Consider the following 23,527-nt stretch of genomic DNA (forward strand, 5'->3'; position numbering starts at 1 on the left):
CTCTTCCCGCAGCATATGGAAGTTCCCAGGCTAGGGATCTAATCAGAGCTGTAGCCACTGGCGTATGCCATAGCCACAGCAACACAGGATCTGAGCTGCATCTGCGGCCTACACCACAGCTCACGGCAACGCCAGATCCTTAAGCCACTGAGCAAGGACAGGGATCGAACCCGAAACCTCATGGTTCCTAGTCGGATTCGTTAACCACTGTGCCACAACAGGAACTCCAATACTGGTAGGCTTATAGCAGTGTGATCAGTCAGGAAAGTGGGCAGCATTTTACTACCCACAAAGCAGGGACCCACAGACCACCCCCCGCCCCGGTTGGAGCCTAGGTCTAAGTTTCAGTGTTGTGTCACTCCAGGGGGTGTCATGATCATGGAGCACTGCTGGCAGAGCTCCCCCCAAAGTTGTGTACCCTGAGGATCCTGGAGCACTGATGGGGCCACCATGCCTGTCCTTGTCTCATTCTCCAGATGATCCATGCTCTAGGGCAAGCGTGGCATCCAGAACACTTCGTCTGCGCTCACTGCAAAGAAGAGATTGGCTCCAGTCCCTTCTTTGAGCGGACTGGCCTGGCCTACTGCTCCAAGGACTACCACCACCTTTTTTCTCCACGCTGTGCTTACTGTGCTGCTCCTATTCTGGATGTAAGTAAACCTCCTTCCCCCTGCTTTCCTCTAGCTTTGCTCTCCCAGGATCATGTTTTACAGCCCTGCAGCATTCTAATTTCTCTCTCTCTCTCTGGGTTTCTTTTCCAGAAAGTACTGACGGCCATGGACCAAACCTGGCATCCTGAGCACTTCTTCTGCGCTCACTGTGGAGAGGTGTTTGGTGCAGAAGGTAGGACCAGGGTAGTGACAAGAACACCAGCAGAGCTTTTCCGTGATCTGCTGTGTTAGTTCTGGTTCCTGCCACTACCATCCAAGCGCCCCTTTCAGGACCATATGCATCTCTCCCTACCTTTTTATGACCTGGATACATTTTGTTTAAGTTGCTTTTTTTTTTTTAAATCAAAGAAATGCAAAAGCATAGTTTAAAAATGCAAATATTGGAGTTCCTGCCATAGTGCCCTGGGTTAAGAATCTCACAACAGTGGCTCAGGTTGATGCAAAGTCATGGGTTCGATTCCCCAGTCCCGGTCAATAGGTTAAAGGATTTGGCATTACTGCAGCTGACACACAGGTTGCAGCTGTGGCTTGGATTCAATCCCTGACCTGGGAACTTTCATATCTCATGGGGGGGCTGGCCATAAAAAAATTTTTTTTAAATGCAAATATTACCTTAAGGGCAATATTAAAAAAGAACAGTACCTTGCTTTTCCTTTCTCTACCCACAAATCCAGTTCTCCTCTCTAAATTTTCTTAACTTCTATTTTTACTTGTATATTGTAAATAATATATTACTGTATGTAGATTTTTTTCCTCCAACTTTAACCTCTACCTACCAGAGACGTTAAGAATTTAGAAATGTTATTACTACCCCACTACCCCCAACGTAATTCCCCTTCTCCCAGTTATAATTAGGTCGTAATTATAGGTCAGATCATTATTCCATGTGTACATGGTGATAATCACGTAAAAATTGCTCAGAGTTGAGCCGTGTAACAAACCGTGATATGGCAGAGCATGGATTTTGGAGTTAGACTATCTGGTTCAAATCTGTGATATTTATTAGCTATATGATGTTGTTCAAGTCATTTAAGCAATTTGTAACTCACCAACTCACTTTCTTCATGAGTCAAATGGGCCAAATAACAATGTTTTCTTGGAGTTCCTGTTGTGGCTCAGTGGTTAACGAATCCGACTAGGAACCATGAGGTTGCGGGTTCGATCCCTGGCCTTGCTCAGTGGGTTAAGGATCTGGCGTTGCTGTGAGCTGTGGTGTAGGTTGCAGACTCGGCTCGGATCCCTGTTGCTGTGGCTCTGGTGTAGGCTGGTGGCTACAGCTCTGATTGGACCCCTAGCCTGGGAACCTCCATATGCCACGGGAGCGGCCCTAGAAAAGGCAAAAAGACCAAAACAAACAAACAAACAACCAATGTTTCCTTTATAGGGTCATTATGAGGATTGTAAGAGGCAGTACCAGTGCAGCGTTTAAAACAGGGCCTGGCACATGGTGATCGTGATTGCGATTATGGTGTCCTTTTCAGATGAATTTTTTTTTTTTTTTGTCTTTTTAGGGCTGCACCTGCAGCAGCATATGGAGGTTCCCAGGCTAGGGGTCCAATCAGAGCTGTAGCTGCCAGCCTACACCACAGTGGGATCCGAGCTGCATCTGCGACCTCAGTGAGCCCACAGCTCATGGCAACGCCGGATCCTTAACCCACTGAGCGAGGCCGGGGATTAAACTCTTGTCCTCATGGGTGCTAGTCGGGTTCATTAACTGCTGCACTATGACGGGAACTCCCTATATTGTTTTTTCTTCAAGTTAATATTTGGATCTCTTTTTCATTGGCTTCATTTTCTTTGTTCTGATCGGTACTTTCTCCGATGAGCTGTGGAATCTTTCTCAAACTGGTCAGCCACATCTGGTAATGGGTCAGTTCCATTTCTTTCTTTCTTCTTTTTTTTTCTTCTTGGAGACATCTATCCAGGAGACTTTTATCTTTCTGCCTCAGCCTGAAATGGTTTCTCCTCAGGCCTCTGAGAAGCAGTTATTCTGGGTCATTATCTTGGGAATTCCTTTTACTGGATTCCTCTGTCTTTTAATACATGTGACCGCCTGTGTTTTGGTGAAGCACATCCTCCAGTAGCTCCCAAGAAAGAATGAATAGGAGGTAAAAGTTTTAAACCTTGCATATCTGAAAATATCTTGTCTACTTTAAGTTGCCTCGGCATAGAATTCTAGATGGAAATGATTTTCCCCATCACTGAAGACGTTGCTTCACCATCTTCCAGCTTCCATTGTTGAGAAGTTTATTTTTTTTTCTTGTTACATTTTATTGAGAATTTTTTATTAATATTTTGTACTTATTTTTGATCCTTTCTATGTGACCTGGTTTTCCCCTTTTGTAAGATTTTTTTACCTTCTGCTTTCTGAATTGTCTTGATTTTTTCTGACTTCTTTTTATGTTTCTTTTGAACAAATATGACTCATGCGTGAAATCTGAAAGCTTCCTTATTTTTTTCCATTTCCTCTTTTTTTTTTTTTTTTAGAATTAACTTAGTGGGGAAAGTTTTCTTCTAAATAAAATTGGGGCAGTCCCATGTCTCTCTCTCTCTCTCTCTCTTTTTTTTTTTTTTTTTTTTTTTTTTGTCTCTTTTTTTAGGGCAGCCCTCACGGCAGATGGAAGTTCCCAGGCTAGGGAACGAATTGGAGCTGTAGCTGCCAGCTAATACCACAGTCACAGCAACACAGGATCTGAGCCTCATCTGCAACCCACCACAGCTCATGGCAACACCGGATCCTTAACCCACTGAGCAAGGCCAGGGATTGAACCTGCATCCCATGGATTCTAGTCGGGTTCCTTACTGCTGAGCCACAGTGGGAACTTCCCATGTCTCTTTTGATTATTCTTAATAAACTCTTCTAAATAGAAAATCAATTTAAGACTCAAACGCAAAGCAAGTCCTTAGGTAATTCAATCTGTGTTAATAGCTAAAATTTCCCACTTATTTAAAGTGATAGCTAATCTCTCTCCTGGGTGGGGTCTTTAAGCTAAAAGAGGCCAGGGAGGGGTGTTACAGCCCTTTCACTGGCCTTTCTTGCCTTTGGCACCTACCACCCTTGTGTGCATTGCTAATTTTGAGAGCTGACCCTTCCAGGGTTGAAACAGAGGTGGAAGAAATGAGACCAGAAGACAGGAAAGTTCTAACTTGTCTAATTTGCTTCATGCTTTCTGGACCTGACAGATATTTAACCCTGACTTTCTTTCTACTTGGCTGCTTTTGTGGATTCAGTACAGATCCAATTACACATTCTTTTGTGTTTTTTGTGTGTGTGTGTGTCTTTTTCCCTTTTCTAGGGCCATTCCTGCGGCATATGCAGGTTCCCAGGCTAGAGATCTAATCAGAGATGTGGCTGCCAGCCTATTCCAGAGCCACAGCTATGCAGGTTCCGAGCCCCATCTGCGACCTACACCACAACTCACAGCAATGCCAGATCCTTAACCCACTGAGCAAGACCAGGGATCAAACCCACAACTGCATAGTTCCTAGTCAGATTCGTTAACCACTGAGCCATGACGGGAACTCCCCAATTACAAACTCGTGATGGCCCTTTCCATGCCTTGGCTGGCTCTTCCCCCCAGGACATGGATCTTGGAGGATCCATTCCACACAGACTCTTTTCTACATTGTTCCCTTTTGATGATCACTTAGAAATGATTATAATCATTCTAGATTAACTCTTTGACTCATGCTTTCATGTATGAACCATGGGAAACTTGCATATTTCTCTTGTAGTCACTGGGACTGCTATTAATTGCAGGTGCATCTGCTATAGGCTCCTTCAGCCAGACTCTCACTTAGGGATTTTTTTTTTCCAGGGATGAAGTGAATACCATCTACTGTATCCTACTAGTGGCCTAGGAAACATATCCGCCTCTCTGAAAGTTCCCATTGTCTTTTTATTCTTTACTTTTTGTCTTTTTAGGACTGCACCCTTGGCATATGGAAGTTCCCAGGCTAGGGGTCGAATCACAGCTGCAGCCGCTGGCCCACATCACAGCCACAGCAACTTGGGATCCGAGCCAGATCTGCAGCCTATGCCACAGCTTGTGGCAATGCTGGATCCTTAACCCACTGAGTGTGGCCAGGTATCGAACCCACATCCTCGTGGATACTAGTCATGTTCTTAACCAGGTGAACCACAATGGGAACTCCCGAATAGTCCCACTGAAAATCCCTCTCTTGACTTGAGGTTAGCAAGAACCATGCCTCATGCCTCTTAGTGGTGGTGGGGGAGCACCTATAGCATAATTTTCTCCAAATAAATCTCTCTCAATTTCTCAATTTCTCTTACCTGTTTTATGTACTAGCTGTGAGTAAGGAGTTCAGGAATTGTGCAAATAATCCAAGGCTATCTACTTCAAAAGATGTCTTACTGCCCACCTTGAAATTCTGTATTTATTCTATCTTGATGCTTTGCATCTTGTTACACTCATTGGTCTTTGCCAAATGTTGCTGACTTTTGTTGCCCATTTTTTGTTTAAGAACGAACGAGATAGTGAGTTTAAGGATCTGGTGTTGCCCCAGCTGCAGCGTAGGTCTCAACTGCAGCTTGGATCTGATCCTTGGCCTGGGAACTCCATGAGGCATGGGTGTGGACAAACAAGAAAAAAAAAAATGAATGAGACATTACAGTGCTAATTGGGAGCTCAGTGGGTGAGGCAGAATTTGCTGACTGGGGGCCTCAACTGTATGGCTTCATGTAGGGTGCTCTGGCCATTGGGCTCTGGGAGCCCTGGGTATTAATATTTATGTCTTTGATCTTGAATAAATTTTACCAAAGAGCTATTCTGTCGGCATCACAAAAATTTGTAAAAGAGGTTGAGGGATGGGGTGTTCACTGCTCAACATGCCAATTTTCATTTAATTCTTATTGTTTTAGTAGAAAGCTTGGTTTCTTTCCTTATGATGTCTGGTACCCCTGATCATTGAGACTCTCTGGTTTGATATTTACAGAAATAGTCACTGCAACTTATGGTAAGATGAGGGACCTGATTTTCTGATAGCTCTTCAACCATTCCTGTTTCCAGCTTTGAAGGCAATTTGTGCTTTCAGTCCTGAAGCCCCTATGATATAGAACTCAGGATGACATAAGTTTTATTGGCATCTCCCCTATTTAGAGATTTAGGATTCAGGTTTTGTTTTGTTTTGTTTTCTCCCAGGCTAGTTGCTACTCAACACCTACTTTAAATTTTGGAAAATTTTATTCATATTTCATCTATGGTATGTCCTTGCCTTTTCTCCTTTTTTCCCTATGAGCCTTTCTGTTTTAAATAATTCTTTAAGTATTGTGGTAGTGATGTTTCAAGAAAGCATGAAGATAAGCCTGTGTGTTACGCTGTTCTCCTGGAGGTCAGGTCCTAAATATCAGACAAGTTTTTCTTTTCTTTTTCTTTTTTAGGGGCACCCCCATGGTGTATAGAAGTTACCAGGCTAGGGGTCTAATTGGAGCCACAGCAACATAGGATCTGAACCATGTCTGTGACCTACACCACAGCTCATGCAATGCCGGATCCCCGACCCACTGAGTGAGGCCAGGGATCGAACCCACATCCTCATGGATACTAGTCGGATTTGTTTCTGCTGCACCACAATGGGAACTCCCCAGGCAGGTTATTATGTATATTCCTAACTATTATTCATTTACTCCTCACCCCAATTTTGTGAGAATAAGTTTATTCCACATTTTACCAAGTTACAGAGGGAAACACTGAACCTCAGGGAAGTAAAGTGATTTTCTTAAAGTCATGCAACTAGAAAGCCAAAGAATTGGAATTTAAACTCAGGTCTCATTTCCACAGGTTCCATGATTTTTTTCTGCACCATCATAACTGTCCCCTGACAGAGATTCAATTCCTCTTCTGCTGTTGGGTCTGTTTGCTTTCTTGGCACTGACGTGAGACCTTTTATTTGAAGACAGGCCAGGATAGAGTAGCACTGATAAAATCCAGTAGCAAAGTGCTTTGTAGTAATTTGCTTGTCCACTGAAGCTTGTTCAGTGCTTTTCACAAATCATTAAGTCTTTCACTATTAGACTGCACTTTTAGTTCAACAGCATTTTTCATTGAGATTTTTAAAAATTGTGGCAAAGTTGTTTTACAACGTTGTATTAGCTTCGGTTATATATATATCTATATGTACATATATCTATTCGTTTTTTCCATATATGTTATTACAAAACATTGAGTAGACTTCCCTGTGCTATAGAGAAGGTCCCTGTTAGTTACCTTCCCCTTTATATAGTAGTGTGCCTATGCCAACCCCATCCTCCCAATTTATCCCTCCCTCCTCAGTTTCCCCTTTAGTAACCCTGAGTTTGTTTGTTTGTTTTCAGCACGTTGAAGTTCCTAGGCTAGGGGTCAAATTGGAGCTGCAGCTGCTGGCCTGCGCCACAGCCACAGCAACATGGGATCCAAGCCACATCTGCAACCTATACCACAGCTCATGGCAACACGGGAGTGTTAACCCACTGAATGAGGCCAGGGATCAAACCTGCATCCTCGTGGATATTAGTTGGGTTCAGTACCACTGAGCCACAGTGGGAACTCTCTGGTAACCCTAAATTTGACCTCAAAATCTTTGAGTCTGTTTCTATCCGAAAACAAGTTTTATTGTATTATTTTAAAATCAGATTCCATGTATGCGTGATATCATATAATATTTGTCTTTCTCTGCCTGGCTTACTTAATATGATAATCTCTAGGTCCATCCATGTTACTGCAAATAGCATTTTTCATTCTTTTTTACAGCCAAGTAGTATTCCATTGTATATATGTACACTCTTCTGTTGATGGACATTTGGGTTGCTTCCATGTCTTAGTTATTGTAAATAGGGCTGCACTGAACATTGGGGTGCATGTATCTTTTCAAATTATGCCTTTGTCCAGGTATATGCTCAGGAGTAGGATTGCTGGGTCATATGGTAGTTCTATATTTAGTTTTTTGAGGAGCCTCCACACTGTTTTCCACAGTGGTTGTACAAATTCACATTCCTACCAACAGTGTAGGAGGGTTCCTTTTTCTTCACACCCTCTCCAGCATTTATTGTTTGTAAGCCATGGTACCTTTATAGTGCACTGGTAGTCATAGAAGTCTGAGGGTTCGTTGAGTAGAACAGTCAGCAAGTGAGTTCCATCCATGGATGGTTATGACATGGAGGTTACCTGAGAGCAGAGAAACAGGATGCAGACGTATTTCAAGAAGAGACATAAGTAAGGTACAAAAGAAGAGTATCCTATTCATAGGATGGCCAGAAAGTTCTCATTGTTTTTGACTTGGGCCCCTTCTAAACAGACAAGACTGATTTGATCACTTACGACTTTCCATAATAAATATGAAGCCATACCTAAAACATATTTATTGACACACCTGACATAAAAGCCCATTTACTAATCAGAAGCTGCTCTTGGTTTGTAGCTTCTTCTCCTTTGCTTTCTATAAATGGGTCTCCTACCATATGGTTAGTCCATTAATTAGGTGGCATCCTGTCTTGCCCCAAGTCACCTAGTCACACACAAAGTTTCTATAATGACAGCTTAACCACTGGGAAATTAAATTCATCTGCAGTTTTGTTTTAGTTCTGAGAATTCCTCTTTAAGGCTCAAGTTTCTAAGCACATCAGGCCTTAGCATCCTTCCACAGGGGCCAGGTCCTCGGTGCCTCTGTCTTTATTTTTAATTGTTCATTATCCAGGCCATGCAGGTTCTCCCTAATTTCCCCTGTGGCTCAGAGCCTCACCGGAGTATAAACACCCTCCCTCTCTCTAAGGCACTTTTAATTGTTAGTGTTTCTCATTCATCCTCCAGAGGTAATTGGCCCCTGAGAGAGCCTCTAGGAGAATAAGTGCTGAAACTTTTTCAATTTATTGGGTTGCTAAATGCAGGGGTATCACAGCATGTTTGGCTGATTGCTTTTGATTCCTCTCCTGAGACTCACCTGATTTGAAACAGAGGCAGTTACTTCCCTACTTGTCTCATTCTCAAGACCAGCTACCCTGGAAATGCCTAGATGAGGGTCATTTCTAGGTCAGTTGGCCTGTCTTATAATTTACTCAAGTAACTCCTACTTATAGGCAAGCTCAGTTTTATTTTTATTTTTATTTTTATTATTTTTTTTTTAGGGCTGCACCTCCAGCATATGGAGGTTCCCAGGCTAGGAGTCCAATCGGAGCCGTAGCTGCCGGCCTACACCACAGCCACAGCAACTCGGGATCCGAGCCACGTCTGTGACCTACACCACAGCTCACGGCAACACCAGATCTTTGACCCACTGAGCGAGGCCAGGGATAGAACCAGCAACCTCATGGTTCCTAGTCAGATTTGTTTCCGCTGTTGCACGACAGGATGAACTCCTAGGCAAGCTCAGTTTTACAACATTTGCTTTATGAAGCATGAGCCTCCCCTGGGGGCTTGCAAAAAATGCAGATTCTCGGGCTCCATCCCAGACTTTGTGGATTAGAAACTCTGGGTCAGGTGGGGTCCAGCAGTTGGCATATTGACAGACTTACCAATTGATGGATGCACGCTAAAGTTCATGTGCCGCACAAAGGCAAGAGAGAGGGTCGTGAGTGTTGTTGGTTTTTCTTACAGCAGGCCTGCCTGACTTCAGTTGTACTTGATCAGACTCTAGGCATTCTTTGATAAGGTGAAAAAGGTAAAGTGAGCTCCCCTAAGTCTCAGGGGTATAGGAGAAGAATATAGGACAGCTTATAAAATTATTAGTTTCCATTCTTAGATCTCAAGGCCTCAGAAATCTATTCAATTGTCTGCTTTTCAAAGAAGAGTTGAACAAAGCAAGAAGTGACCAGAGGGAGTTCCCTTCATGGCTCAGCAGTTGACCAGCCCAACTAGGATCCATGAGGATGTGGGTTTGATCCCTAGATTGACTCAGGGGGTTAAGGATCCTGCGTTGCTGTGGCTGTGGTGTAGGCTAGCATCTGTAGCTCTGATTTGACCCCATATGCCATGGGCACGGCCCTAAAAAGAAAAAAAAGAAAGTGACCAGACATAAAGGACACCTGCAGCTACACGATGTGGGTCTCAACCCCTGGCTATTCTTGTGGGCTTTTTTTGGTCTGGGGCTACCATCAAAGGGTATTTCTGGAAATTATATTTCCGGGATGGGCTGCTTTCCAATCCACTCCGCCTATTTTGCTTACATGGTATTTTAGTGGGGCACAGTTAGAGAACATGCATATTTAAAAATTTTACATATTTACAAAAACAAAATTGGGTTATGATATTTGGGCTCAGCTGATGCTCTCAGTTCTCACAGAGAGGTCAAGGTCAGAATGCATTTAAGCTAGGAGGTATGACATCCAAGTTCGTCTTTGAAGTTAGGCCTGGATTTGAATTTCAGCTCCTCTACTGACTAGTTGGTTATGTGTAATTTCTCTGAGCTTCCCTTTTCTCACCTGTTAAAATGGGAGGAATGCTGTGAAGAATCTAATTTCAATGTCGTCCTGTATGTAGAGCCCTCAGTTGGAACCATACAAAGTAAGTGCTACAAAAAAGGGATTGCTGGAGTTCCTCTCGTGTCTCAGCAGAAACAAATCTGACTGGTATCCATGAGGACGCGGGTTTGATCGCTGGCCTTGCTCAGTGGGTTAAGGATCCCGTGTGGCCATGAGCTGTAGTGTGGGTCGCAGATGCGGCTCGGATCCCGCATTGCTGTGGCTGTGGCTGGCACTCCAGCTCTGATCCGACCCCTAGCCTGGGAACCTCCCTATGCCTTGGGTGCGTCTCTAAAAAGACAAAACACACACACATACACACAAATGGGATTACTAATGGTCCTCTCTATTTTAGATAAACTCTTCTTGTAAATGCCAAGGACAACTTCTTTCTGAAAAAAAAAGAAAAAATCACCTGTTTATTCATGTTATAGTTAACCTTGAAGTGAGACAACTTTCTTCTGAAAGTGAGGGTCTCAATTTTGCTGTTGTAATATTGTTCATATATCTGCTCATTCAATAAATATTTATTGAGCAGCTACTATATATGTTTCAGGTACTAGCCTAGGTACTAGGGAGACAGTGACAAAAAACAAAGTTCCTGTCTTCATGGTGCATACATTCTAGTGAAAAAGGCAGACAATAATCAAACTAGCTAACTAACTAACTGACCAACTAACTATATGATAGGAGAGGGGGTGGGGGAGAGTAAAAGGGTGAGTTTGACATACAGTGGTCTCGTTAGTTGTTCTCTTAAGCAAACCCCGGAGGTAAATACCCTTGAGCAAACCATCGGGGTATCTTGGGAAGTGATTTTCAAAGCAGAGGGAATATATCACTTGAATGAGTGCTTGAGGATGAATTAGTTTATTATATTTTCCCTTTTGTCTAATGAAAAGACAATAAGAAGTCCTAGCATAAAATTTCACTTATAATCTATTAACCCGTGAACCTAATGCAAAATACAAATTTTCCCCACCTATTTTTCTACATTAATATTTTAATACAAAAGTTATAGTGTACCTGAAATTCCTTTTTTTCACTTAAGCATTTTTCCGTATCATTTCATAACTTTATAATAATAATTTTAACAATATCAATTAGTCCATTAGGACTTTATGTAAATACATCATAAGTGATTATATGCCTGGAGATGTTCACGGAACCTTTCCTTATAGTTCCAAATACTGAAAACAACTAAATGCATTTGTAATAGCATATTTAAATTACTTCTGGTGTCTGAGGAGTGCCCTCATGACTATTTTAAACAGCATTTTCTTCTACAGCATTATTTATATCAATTAATTTCCAGGATTGAGGTGTTTATATATTTTTTAAAAAATCTTAAAAAAACCCTAATACATATTATGAAAGGACTTTTCAAGAGAATAATAACCTTTAACTTTATCACCAGGAATGTAGAAATACGTGGCTACCTCCGTATATTTCTTTAACACTGTTTCTACTGCTTAGCTCAAGGTAGAAATCAACCTATTCATTAGTATAACTTAAAACTTCGCTATTGTCTTTTGCGTTTCATGGCTTACTGAAAATGCCACACATGTTATCCCTGAAAGTGTTTCTTCTTGGGCTCATTGTCTGTTTGTGACGAAGTCTTACTTTAAAAGCTTAAAAAAAGTTAGCACCATGGTTTTCTCCTCCTCCGTTATCTGGATGTAGGGTCGGTAGGACTCAAGCCAGGTGTCTTCTAATATGCACCTAACAGTGAACTTTTCAGGTATGGCAGAAAAAGCTTTACACCTCAACAAATTTATTTCTAAACTTTTTATTACGAAACTTTTTTTTTTTTTTTTTTTTTTTTTGTCTTTTTGCCATTTTCTTGGGCCGATCCCATGGCGTATGGAGGTTCCCAGGCTAGGGGCCTACACCAGCGCCACAGCAACGTGGGATCCGAGCCGCGTCTGCAACCTACACCACAGGTCATGGCAACGCCAGATCCTTAACCCACTGAGCAAGGCCAGGGATCGAACCCGCAACCTCATGGTTCCTAGTCGGATTTGTTAACCACTGAGCCACGATGGGAACTCCTACTATGAAACTTTTAAAACATGGAAGTGCTTCAATAAATATCAACATTTTGCCAAATGAGTTTCCTCTAACCCCTACTCACTAAGCCCATTCTTTTATCTTGATGGAATATTTAAAAGTAAATCCTCGAAATCATGTCATCTCACCATTAAATCCTTAAGGATGAAGCATCTTTAACTGATAGGTAGTTTTCTTCACCCTTAACAAAATGAACAATTCCTTGTTATCCTTATTATGCCTTATTTTTTAAATCCCATATCCAAACTTCTCAAATTTCTAAATAGTATTATTTGCTTGCTTTGTTTGAATTAGGATCCAAGCAAGGTCTATTTACTGCATTTGACATTTTATCCCTCAAAAATTTTAAATTCTGTAACAGTCCTCTCTTCCCCACTTTTTTAGGCCATTGATTTGTTGAGAAACTGAAACTTATTTCCTTTAAAATTTCCCATATTCTCGAGCCAACTGGCTGCTTCCGCATGATGTTGTTTAACTTATTTGCTTTAGCTTCCTCTTAATCACCTTCTTTTGTATGTTCTGTAAACTGTCCATTTACACCTAGAGACTTGATGAGGTTTAGATTCAATATTTTGGGGGGTGAGGGCCAAGAATAGGTTACAGATGGTGGCTGCTGTGTGCTTCTTATTGAACTCTGGGTGATAGGAGGGTTCATTGGTTCTAGGTTTTTCAGTGGGCAAAACTTTGAATCCAATTTTTAAAAATAAAAATAAATAGAAATTATGAATTCATACTGATACTTCTAATATAAAATTATAGGCTTTTTCCTTAAGTTGTTTTATATTATACTTTGTATCTTTTTTTTTTAATCGCTGGAAACCTTGCTTACCAAAGGTATTACCATATTACCATAATTGTTTGCTTTATTATATATCTACCCATATTAATTTTTTAAAGTTAATATACATGTTGCAAAATCAAATTGTTTTTTGTCTTTTTAGGGCTGCACCCATGGCATATGGATGTTCCCAGGCTAGAGGTCAAATGGGAGCTGCAGCCACTGGCCTACACCACAGCCACAGCAATGCAGGATCCGAGCTACATCTGCAACCTACACCACAGCTCACAGCAATGCCAGATCCTTAACCCACTGAGTGAGGCCAGAGATCAAACCTGTCTTCATGGATACTAGTTGGGCTCATTTCTGCTGAGCCACAATGGGAACTCCAAAATAAAACAAGATTATTGAAAAAAGTTAAAAATTTCATTGTAGCTCTTTTTGTCTTTGGAATACATCCAGTAGGACTGTACAGTCAAAATACTGTTTTTTTATTTTATTTTATTTTTTAATTATTTCACCAATACAATTTTTTTTTCTACTGTACAGCATGGTGACCCAGTTACACATACATGTACACATTCTATTTTCTCACATTATCATGCTCCATCATAAGTGGCTAGACATAGTTCCCAGTGCTACACAGCAGGATCTCATTGCTAGCCCATTCCAAAGGCAATAGTGTGCATCCATTAACCCCACTCCCTCCCCGCCACCTTGGCAACCACAAGTCTATTCTCCAAGTCCATGATTTTCTTTTCTGTGGAAAGGTTCATTTGTGCCACATATTAGATTCCAGATATAAGTGATATCATATGGTATTTGTCTTTCCCTTTCTGACTTCACTCAGGATGAGAGTCTCTAGTTCCATCCATGTTGCTGCAAATGGCATTATTTCATTCTTTTTTATAGCTGAGTAGTATTCCATTGTGTATATATACCACATCTTCCTAATCCAACCATCCAATCAGCAATCCCACTGTTGGGCATATATCTGGACAAAACTTTCCTTAAAAAAGACAAATGTACCTGCATGTTCATTGCAGCAGTATTCACAATAGCAAAGACATGGAAACAACCCAAATGTCCATTGACAAAATACTGTGTTTTAAAACCACTTGAGGCATTCCCATTGTGGCTCAGTGGGTTAAGAACCCTACTAGTATCCACGAGAATTCAGGTTTGATCCCTGGCCTCACCTAGTGGGTTAAAGGATCCAGCATTGCCATGAGCTGTGGTATAGGTCACAGAAGTGGCTTGGATCTGGTGTTGCTGTGGCGTAGGTCGGCAACTGCAGCTCTGATTCGACCCCTAGCCTGAGAACTTCCGTATGTCCCAGGTGCGGCCCTAAAAAAAAAAAACCAAAAAACAAAAAAAATAAAGCCACTTGGGTGAATTATTGTCTTTCTATAGTTATATCATCAATTTGATATACAGTTAATTTGATTAAACTTGCTTTAATTTTTTAGGGATTGATTTTTTTCTGTTTAAAAAAATTTATAAAACAGTAATTGGAATCATATATCCAGTTTGGAACTCCCTGTATTAGCTACATTTTTTCTGATATACAATTATTAGCAAATATTTCCCTCAGTTTGCCTTTGTTTTGTTTTTGCTTACGATTTTTTTTGGGTCATGCATAAGCGATTCATATATATTTTTAATGTAGGTAAATTTATTAATCTTTAACTCACTTTTGAAATTTGTGCCATTTTTTATTATAGTTTTCTCATCTGTAATTTAAGAGGAAAGCATCCATTTTTTTTTTTTTTTTTTTTTTTAATTTTATTTTCCCACTGTACAGCAAGGGGGTCAGGTTATCCTTACATGTATACATTACAATTACAGTTTTTCCCCCACCATTTCTTCTGTTGCAACATGAGTATCTAGACATAGTTCTCAATGCTATTCAGCGGGATCTCCTTGTAAATCTATTCTAAGTTGTGTCTGATAAGCCCAAGCTCCCGATCCCTCCCACTCCCTCCCCCTCCCATCAGGCAACCACAAGTCTCTTCTCCAAGTCCATGATTGATTTTCTTTTCTGAGGAGATGTTCATTTGTGCTGGATATTAGATTCCAGTTATAAGTGATGTCATATGGTATTTGTCTTTGTCTTTCTGGCTCATTTCACTCAGTATGAGATTCTCTAGTTCCATCCATGTTGCTGCAAATGGCATGATGTCATCCTTTTTTATGGCTGAGTAGTATTCCATCGTGTATATATACCACATCTTCCGAATCCAATCCTCTGTCGATGGACATTTGGATTGTTTCCATGTCCTGGCTATTGTGAATAGTGCTGCAATGAACATGCGGGTGCATGTGTCTCTTTTAAGTAGAGCTTTGTCCGGATAGATGCCCAAGAGTGGGATTGCAGGGTCATATGGAAGTTCTATGTATAGATTTCTAAGGTATCTCCAAACTGTTCTCCATAGTGGCTGTACCAGTTTACATTCCCACCAACAGTGCAGGAGGGTTCCCTTTTCTCCACAGCCCCTCCAGCACTTGTTATTTGTGGATTTATTAATGATGGCCATTCTGACTGGTGTGAGGTGGTATCTCATGGTAGTTTTGATTTGCATTTCTCTTATAATCAGCGATGTTGAGCATTTTTTCATGTGTTTGTTGGCCATCTGTATATCTTCCTTGGAGAAATGTCTATTCAGGTCTTTTGCCCATTTTTCCATTGATTGATTGGTTTTTTTGCTGTTGAGTTGTATAAGTTGCTTGTATATTCTAGAGATTAAGCCCTTGTCAGTTGCATCATTTGAAACTATTTTCTCCCATTCTGTAAGTTGTCTTTTTGTTTTCTTTTGGGTTTCCTTTGCTGTGCAAAAGCTTTTCAGTTTGATGAGGTCCCATGGGTTTATTTTTGCTCTAATTTCTATTGCTTTGGGAGACTGACCTGAGAAAATATTCATGATGTTGATGTCAGAGAGTGTTTTGCCTATGTTTTCTTCTAGGAGTTTGATGGTGTCCTGTCGTATATTTAAGTCTTTCAGCCATTTGGAGTTTATTTTTGTGCATGGTGTGAGGGTGTGTTCTAGTTTCATTGCTTTGCATACAGCTGTCCAGGTTTCCCAGCAATACTTGCTGAATAGACTTTCCTTTTCCCATTTGATGTTCTTGCCTCCCTTGTCAAAGATTAATTGACCATAGGTGTCAGGGTTAATTTCCAGATTCTCTATTCTGTTCCATTGGTCTGTCTGTCTGTTTTGATACCAGTACCACACTGTTTTGATGACTGTGGCAACATCATACACCACATTAACAAAAAAAAGGTCAAAAATCATATGATCATCTCAATAGATGCAGAAAAAGCATTTGACAAAGTTCAACATCCATTCATGATCAAGACCCTCGCCAAAGTGGGTATAGAGGGAACATTCCTGAATATAATCAAAGCCATTTATGATAAACCCACAGCAAATATAATCCTCAATGGGGAAAAACTGAAAGCCTTCTCACTCAAATCTGGAACAAGACAGGGATGCCCACTCTCACCACTGCTCTTCAACATCGTTTTGGAAGTCTTAGCCACAGCAATTAGACAAACAAAAGAAATCAAAGGCATCCATATAGGAAGAGAAGAGATCAAACTGTCACTGTATGCAGATGACATGATTCTATACCTAGAAAACCCTAAGGACTCAACCCCAAAACTCCTTGAACTGATTAATAAATTCAGCAAAGTGGCAGGATATAAGATTAACATTCAGAAGTCAGTTGCATTTCTGTATATCAGCAATGAAGCATTAGAAAAGGAATACAAAAATACGATACCTTTTAAAATTGTACCTCACAAAATCAAATACCTCGGAATACACCTAACCAAAGAGGTAAAGGACCTATATGCCGAGAACTATAAAACCTTAATCAAAGAAATCAAAGAAGATGTAAAAAAATGGAAAGATATTCCATGTTCCTGGATTGGAAAAATCAATATTGTGAAAATGGCCATCCTACCCAAAGCAATCTACAGATTCAATGCAATCCCTATCAAATTACCCATGACATTTTTCACAGAACTAGAACAAACAATCCAAACATTTATATGGAACCACAAAAGACCGAGAATCGCCAAAGCAATCCTGAGAAACAAAAACCAAGCAGGAGGCATCACTCTCCCAGACTTCAAGAAATACTACAAAGCCACAGTCATCAAAACAGTGTGGTACTGGCATCCATTTTTAATTCAAGTTTTTATATGGTTTGAATTATTTTTTTATTTTATTTTATTTTTTTGTCTTTTTAGGGCTGTACCTATGGCATATGGAAGTTCCCAGGCTACGGGTAGAATTGGACCTGTAGCCACTAACCTATGCTACGCCACAGCCATAGCAACACCAGATCTGAGCCTACACCACAGCTCATGGCAACACCAGATCATTTAACCCACTGAGTGAGGCCAGGGATAGAACCTGAGTCCTCATGGATACTAGTCAGGTTTGTTACTGCTGAGCTACGATGGGAACTCCTGAATTCATTTGTAAATTATTATTTAATAGGACTTTACTTTTAAATATTATTCAATTTTTTTCCAGATGTTGTTTTAGATACTAGGGATGTAAAGTGACCAGACCAATGTCTAGTTTTTTTTCGGAACGAATATTCCAATTAGGGTAGGACAGAACACAAACAAGATTTCATATACTGGTAAATGTTATGCAGACAATAAAAAAAAAAATGAAGTGTAGTTACAGGCTGAAAAGATACCTCTCCACTAAGATGATATTTGAGTTGATTTCCACATCACAGGATGGGGCCAGCCAGGTCAAGGCCTGGGGCAGAACAGTATAGGCTGACAGGATATTTAATACAAAGGCATTGAGGAGGAGCAGACCTCAACACTTATAAAATGCTTGCTATGAACCAGGTGCAATACTGAAATACTTTACCTGCATTATTTCTTTTCTTTCTTTTTTTTTTTTTTTGTCTTTTTTTTGGGGGCCATACCCGCACCATATGGAGGTTCCCAGGCTAGGGGTTGAATCAGAGCTACAGCTGCCAGCCTACACCACAGCCACAGCAATGCCAGATCTGAGCTATGTCTGCCATCTACACTACAGCTCACAGCAATGCTGGACCCTTAACCCACTGAGTGAGGCTAGGGATTGAACCTGCATCCTCGTGGATGCTAGTCAGATTCATTTCCACTGAGCCACAACAGGAACTCCCCCTCTCATATATTTCTTATAATAATTCTCAGATATCTATTAGCACCATTTTTTCTCCCACCTTTTAAAATTAAAGTATAATTGATTTACAATGTTGTGCCAATTTCTGCTGTACAGCAAATGACCTCGTCATACAGGTATACGTACACACATATACATTCTATTTCTTATATCGTCTTCGTCATGTTCTGTCCCAAGAGACTGGACACAGTCCCATGTGCTAGACAGTAGGACCTCATTGTCCATCTAATCTAAATGTAATAGCTTGCAACCCCAAACCCCAAGTTGATTCCACTGCCTTCCCCTTCCCCTTGGTAACCGAAAGTCTGTTCTCCACATCTGTGAGTCTGTGTTTTGTAGATAGGTTCATTTGTGTCACATTCTAGATTCCACATATAAGTGACGTCATACAGCATTTGTCTTTCTCTTTCTGACTTTCCTCACCCAGCATGAGAGTCTCCAGTTGCATCCATGCTGCTATCAGCACCATTTTGATTATGAAGACACCGAGTTTGGGAGAGTTTATTTAAATCATTGCCCTCTTCTCAATCTTCAACGTGCCTTAAAGTCTCAAACTGCAATAGTGAATCCTTGATTTTCTCTCTCCAGGTTTTCATGAGAAGGACAAGAAGCCATATTGCCGGAAGGATTTCTTAGCCATGTTTTCACCCAAGTGTGGGGGCTGCAACCGCCCAGTGTTAGAAAACTACCTCTCCGCCATGGACACTGTTTGGCACCCAGAGTGCTTTGTTTGTGGGGTCTGTACACTTACTTATCCCTTGGGTTTAGGGAAAGCCAGGGTTCTCCTTGCCTCTCTGGTAAGAGGGTTCACAGTTTGGGATAAGGAATTGATGGGGGCTTCTTAAAAGAGACACAAACCCTAGCATCCATTGTGGGCATTTGCTTGCCTGTTTTGCAAATGGGCACTAGTCTAGCCTGTTTGTCAAGAACCCTTATGAATTCCTGTGACTGGCATGTAAATAGCAGGGATTTCAAGGCTGCAGCCTTGCTGATGTTCTACTTCTTGACACCTGCATTTCTTTGCTTTCTCTCCTCTCCGCCACCCAGGACTGCTTTAGCAGTTTTTCTACCGGCTCCTTCTTTGAACTGGATGGGCGTCCCTTCTGTGAGCTCCATTACCATCAACGCCGAGGAACCCTCTGCCATGGGTGTGGGCAGCCCATCACCGGCCGCTGCATCAGTGCCATGGGCTACAAGTTCCATCCTGAGCACTTCGTATGTGATTTCTGCCTGATGCAGCTGTCGAAGGGCATCTTCAGGGAGCAGAATGACAAGACCTATTGTCAGCCCTGCTTCAATAAGCTCTTCACACAGTAATCTCAGCTGAACCCAGATTTGCTAGAAAATGTAAACCAAGAGAGGAAAAAGTATATTTGTAGTTACTGATCTTCTGCTCAATAGGCTTATAGAGAAAGCAAAGGTGATGAACAAAGAAGGTAACATCTCAATATTACATGGCTGGGCTTATAGTCTTAAGGTTTGATTTTTTGTCTTTTTTGTTTGTTTGTTTGTATTTTAAATCAGGTACTTGAATTTAGATCTGGCATATGCTGTCTAGTGCCTCTGCAGATGTGTTTTCTCCATGCACAAATTCCTTCCACCACGGGTATACTCGGATTTCTTCATTTTCAACCCTATGATGGCCTTACTGGTACCTTCTCTTTTTTGGTCCTCATAAATGGGTCTTTTAAGCTACTCACATTTCCCTGTGACTCACTTTCCCACAGTCACTGCCATGGATTTTATTCTGGCTGTTAGAAATCATGACACGACTCTTAAGCTCCTTGCATTTCCCTTCAGGGTGTTTCTCTTTTTTCAAGAGAAAGTAGATTTTAACTTTGAATACTGACATCATTGATAAATAAAGTAGCTTGCAGTTTTGATGATGTAATGTCACATTAGTTTAGTAAACTTTCTGCTTCCCATGTTAGGTGCTAGGCACAATGTACAATTAAATTTGTATCTTACCTCTTGTTTATTTCTATCCAATAGGCACTTTTGTTTAAATCAAAGGAAATTAGAAGAGGGGGTTCCTCGTCACTAACTTTTTTCTTAATTTGGGCTCCTGACTTTATTTTTTGCACTTAGATGACAGATTCAATGACAAATCTTCTTAAAATTGTTTTCATCATTTTGCTTATCTGTGGGGAAAAAACAATTTCCACTGGGCACTTGCAAATTCATATTTGCATGTATAAGCTTATCTCTGAACTCATTTAAGTTGTATATGTTATATGTGTCAAATTTTCTTGCATATTGATTTTATCTCAATAAAGCTGTTTAAAAAAATGGAGCATACATCTCTCTCAATTTCACAGTTGTCTCATGAAGGCAAACAGAATGGCTATTCTTAGAGCGTCTCTGAAGAAATTTGCTATAAAGCCTCATTTCACCGTTTTCCAGTTTGGATTCAGAAATCATAGGCCGCCCCTCCCCTCCCCAACTCCACTTATTTGTTCCTCTGAAAAATATTATGACTATATTTGTAGAAAAGCTTGTCAGGGTTTAAAGAATCAGACTTCCTCACATCCTATCTGAAGTCAGTTAGACTTCCTCAGAAGGAGTTATGCTTGGAGTTCCCATCGTGGCACAGTGGTTAATGAATCTGCCTAGGAACCATGAGGTTGCAGGTTCAATCCCTGGCCTTGCTCAGTGGGTTAAGGATCCGGGGTTGCCGTGTGGGTCGATCCTGCGTTGCTGTGGCTCTGGTGTAGGCTGGTGGCTACAGCTCTGACTAGACCCCCTAGCCTGGGAACCTCCATATGCCGCGGGAGTGGCTCAAGAGAAGGCAAAAAGACAAAAAATAAAATAAAAATAAAGGAATTATGTTTCCTCAGAAGAAATACTGATAAGATCTGTACTTTTCTCTCTCTTACCATGGTCTTAAAAATAATTGTATGATTATTTGTGCTTTTACAAGAAGTTGAAATTACTGAGGAAAACTTCTCCACTGGAGGTGTTTTTTAAAATGTCTCAAATTCGGAGTGGGGTGGGGACAGAACTTCTTGGAGAACTGAAATGAATTAGATGATTCTCGCTTGCTAAGCTTTTTCATACTGGTCTCCTTTATTGGAATGGATGTTAAGGGGTGTTGAGAGTTAAAAGGAAGTAGTAACAGTTAATTCTATAAAATAGGAGCCCCAGGAATTCCTGTTGTGGTTCAGCAGAAATGAATCTGACTAGTATCCACGAGGACGCAGGTTCGAACCCTGGCCTCCCTCAGGGGGTTAAGGATCCCTCATTGCCGCGAGTTGTGGTGTAAGCTCAGATCCTGCGTTTCTGTGGCTGTGGCATAGGCTGGTAGCTATAGCTTTCTTTCAACCCCTAGCCTGGGAACCTCCATATGCCTAGGTGCGGCCTTACAACGACTAAATAAATAAATAAAATAAAATAGGAACTCCAAGTACACCCAAGTCATTTGGGAGGCCACCCAGCTAGGGAGCCACCTGGCTTTTTGTCCTGTTTGCTTGGTGGAGAGTACCAGACTAAGCAAAATATGTGTTCCATTTCCAAACATCCTTTTTACTGCATATGACCCCATGACGTCACTTGCAGGTGTTAACATGGCAGCGTCCGTGGTGGTTTTGGCCATTTGACAAAGTCAACCTGGGTTTTACCCCTTAAGAGACAATGTTCATTGAAAAAAAAAAAAAGGATTAGCTATTTTGAGGTTTCAGTAGAACCTACATATTTAGAAATGTCAGAGAAAACTCAGAGTTAAGAAATGAGGACGCTAGCTGTCGAAGAACAGGTATAAATCAACAGAGAGTTCATTTGCCTTTCAGGGTAATTTAGCAACACTTGTTCGGAAGAAAAGAAAACCAAAACAAAGTCTTTTCTTGGTTCTCTTTTTCACTCTTCGTTGAAGGTGCAGCCTCCCGACACAGTAAAGAATGACCAGCAGCCATGTTCGGCTCTTTAAAAGGCACTTATGTTATGATTTTATATGCTGGTTGTTTATAGCATTGTTGTAAAATGCCCAGCCCAACAGATATGTTCCTCAATGGCTCTTATCCATAAAATAATCTCCATTTTTCTCAAATTGTCACACTTTACTAAATGGTATTACATTAAAGTCCTGTGTTAAAGCAAAAAAAAAAAAAAAGAAGAAAAGAAATAAAGACTCTTTTCACAATGAAAGTAAGTGGTTATGAATTTGTTCCAAAGGAGATGCTACCTCCAAGACCAGCATTATAGCAACAAACAAATCACTCACAAGTTTACAGTTCCTGTTTTGTTGTTGTTGTTGTTGTTGTTGTTGTTTTTTAAGAACTACTATTCTCACGTGATATATATCTGTTTACTCTTGGTTTTGAGTAACTTCTAGCTTTTGAGATACAAAACTTACCCTCAAAAGACAGGATTATCCACCTGTGAGGATATATGTTTTTATAAAAGAATGCGCCATAGGTTGGGAACTCTGTTCTCAAGGAGGAATTCCTCAGTTCATTTGGCCAGTTACTCTTTGAAATAAGTATAGAGTCCTTCAAAGTGATACTTAGATAGAGACAACAATCATTCTTCCATAAAAGTTCTAGCATATACTTTTCTTATCATTATGGGATGGCTCCCTCTTTGTGACCAGGAAAGGGAGAAAGAGTGCTTTCCTCTAGCTTTACAAACACAAGTCCTGAGATTTATCCTAACTGGACTAACTCAGGTAACCCACCAGTGAATTTTGCTGGGGAAGTGGACTTTGCAGCTTGGCTTAAACCAAACTGGATCATTCCTAGAGTTCAGGATGGGACTCAGTTCCCAAAAACATAAGGGTTCTATGGAGAAGAAGTGACTACTTAAAAAATCTGGGTGCTGGGTGTTCCCTTCATGGCTCAGCAGTCAACGAAAACCCCTACTAGGATCAATAAGGATGCAGGCCTCGCGCAATGGGTTAAGGATCTGGTGTTGCCATGAGCTGTGGTGTAGGTTGCAGAGGCGGCTCGGATCCCAAGTTACTGCGGCAGCTGTAGCTCCAGTTCGACCCCTAGCCTGGGAACTTCCATGTGCCATGGGTGCGGCCCTAAAAAAGCAAGAAAAAGAAAAAAAATCTGGGTACTGTTAAAAAGAAGACAGTGAATCTTGAATTCACATTACTATATGTTCAAAAGCAAAAATATTAAATAGTTTGAGTTTCGAGGTAACACAGAAGGCAAACAAGTAGATTTTTTCCTGTACTCTGAGCGAATGCGCCTGAGAACTTCACGGAATTTAAAAGCAGAGGATTGGAGAATCCTCTTTTGGGGGGGGATTAAGAACCTGACATGATGTCCATGAGGATGTGGATTTGATCCCTGGCCTAACTCAGGGATCTGAGTGGGTTAAGGATCTGGTGTTGCCATAAACTGCAGTGTAGGTTGAAAATGCA

General features: G+C 40.9%; 1 protein-coding gene across 3 annotated transcripts in view; it reads left to right on the forward strand.

The window, feature by feature from the left end:
* Positions 1-22,270, forward strand: part of LPXN (leupaxin) — a 56,292-nt gene extending 34,022 nt beyond the window's left edge. The window contains exons 6-9 of one of the 3 annotated variants that reach the window (XM_085011090.1): positions 477-650; positions 762-843; positions 18,754-18,902; positions 19,213-22,270. In XM_085011090.1, coding sequence (XP_084867216.1) covers positions 477-650; positions 762-843; positions 18,754-18,902; positions 19,213-19,482 — 675 coding nt within the window. In that variant the 3' untranslated portion in view covers positions 19,483-22,270. Of the gene's footprint in view, positions 1-476; positions 651-761; positions 1,740-4,160; positions 5,290-18,753; positions 18,903-19,212 lie in introns of those variants that run through there. The other 2 variants (XM_085011089.1, XR_014836958.1) reach the window with 2 other exon arrangements.
* The last annotated feature ends 1,257 nt before the right edge of the window (positions 22,271-23,527 follow it).

Source organism: Sus scrofa, chromosome 2, assembly GCF_054392235.1.
Source record: "Sus scrofa isolate SSC_HxYL_T2T_F1_AM1 chromosome 2, Sscrofa_HxYL_maternal_Yorkshire_Landrace_v2.0, whole genome shotgun sequence".
Lineage (NCBI taxonomy): Eukaryota > Metazoa > Chordata > Mammalia > Artiodactyla > Suidae > Sus > Sus scrofa.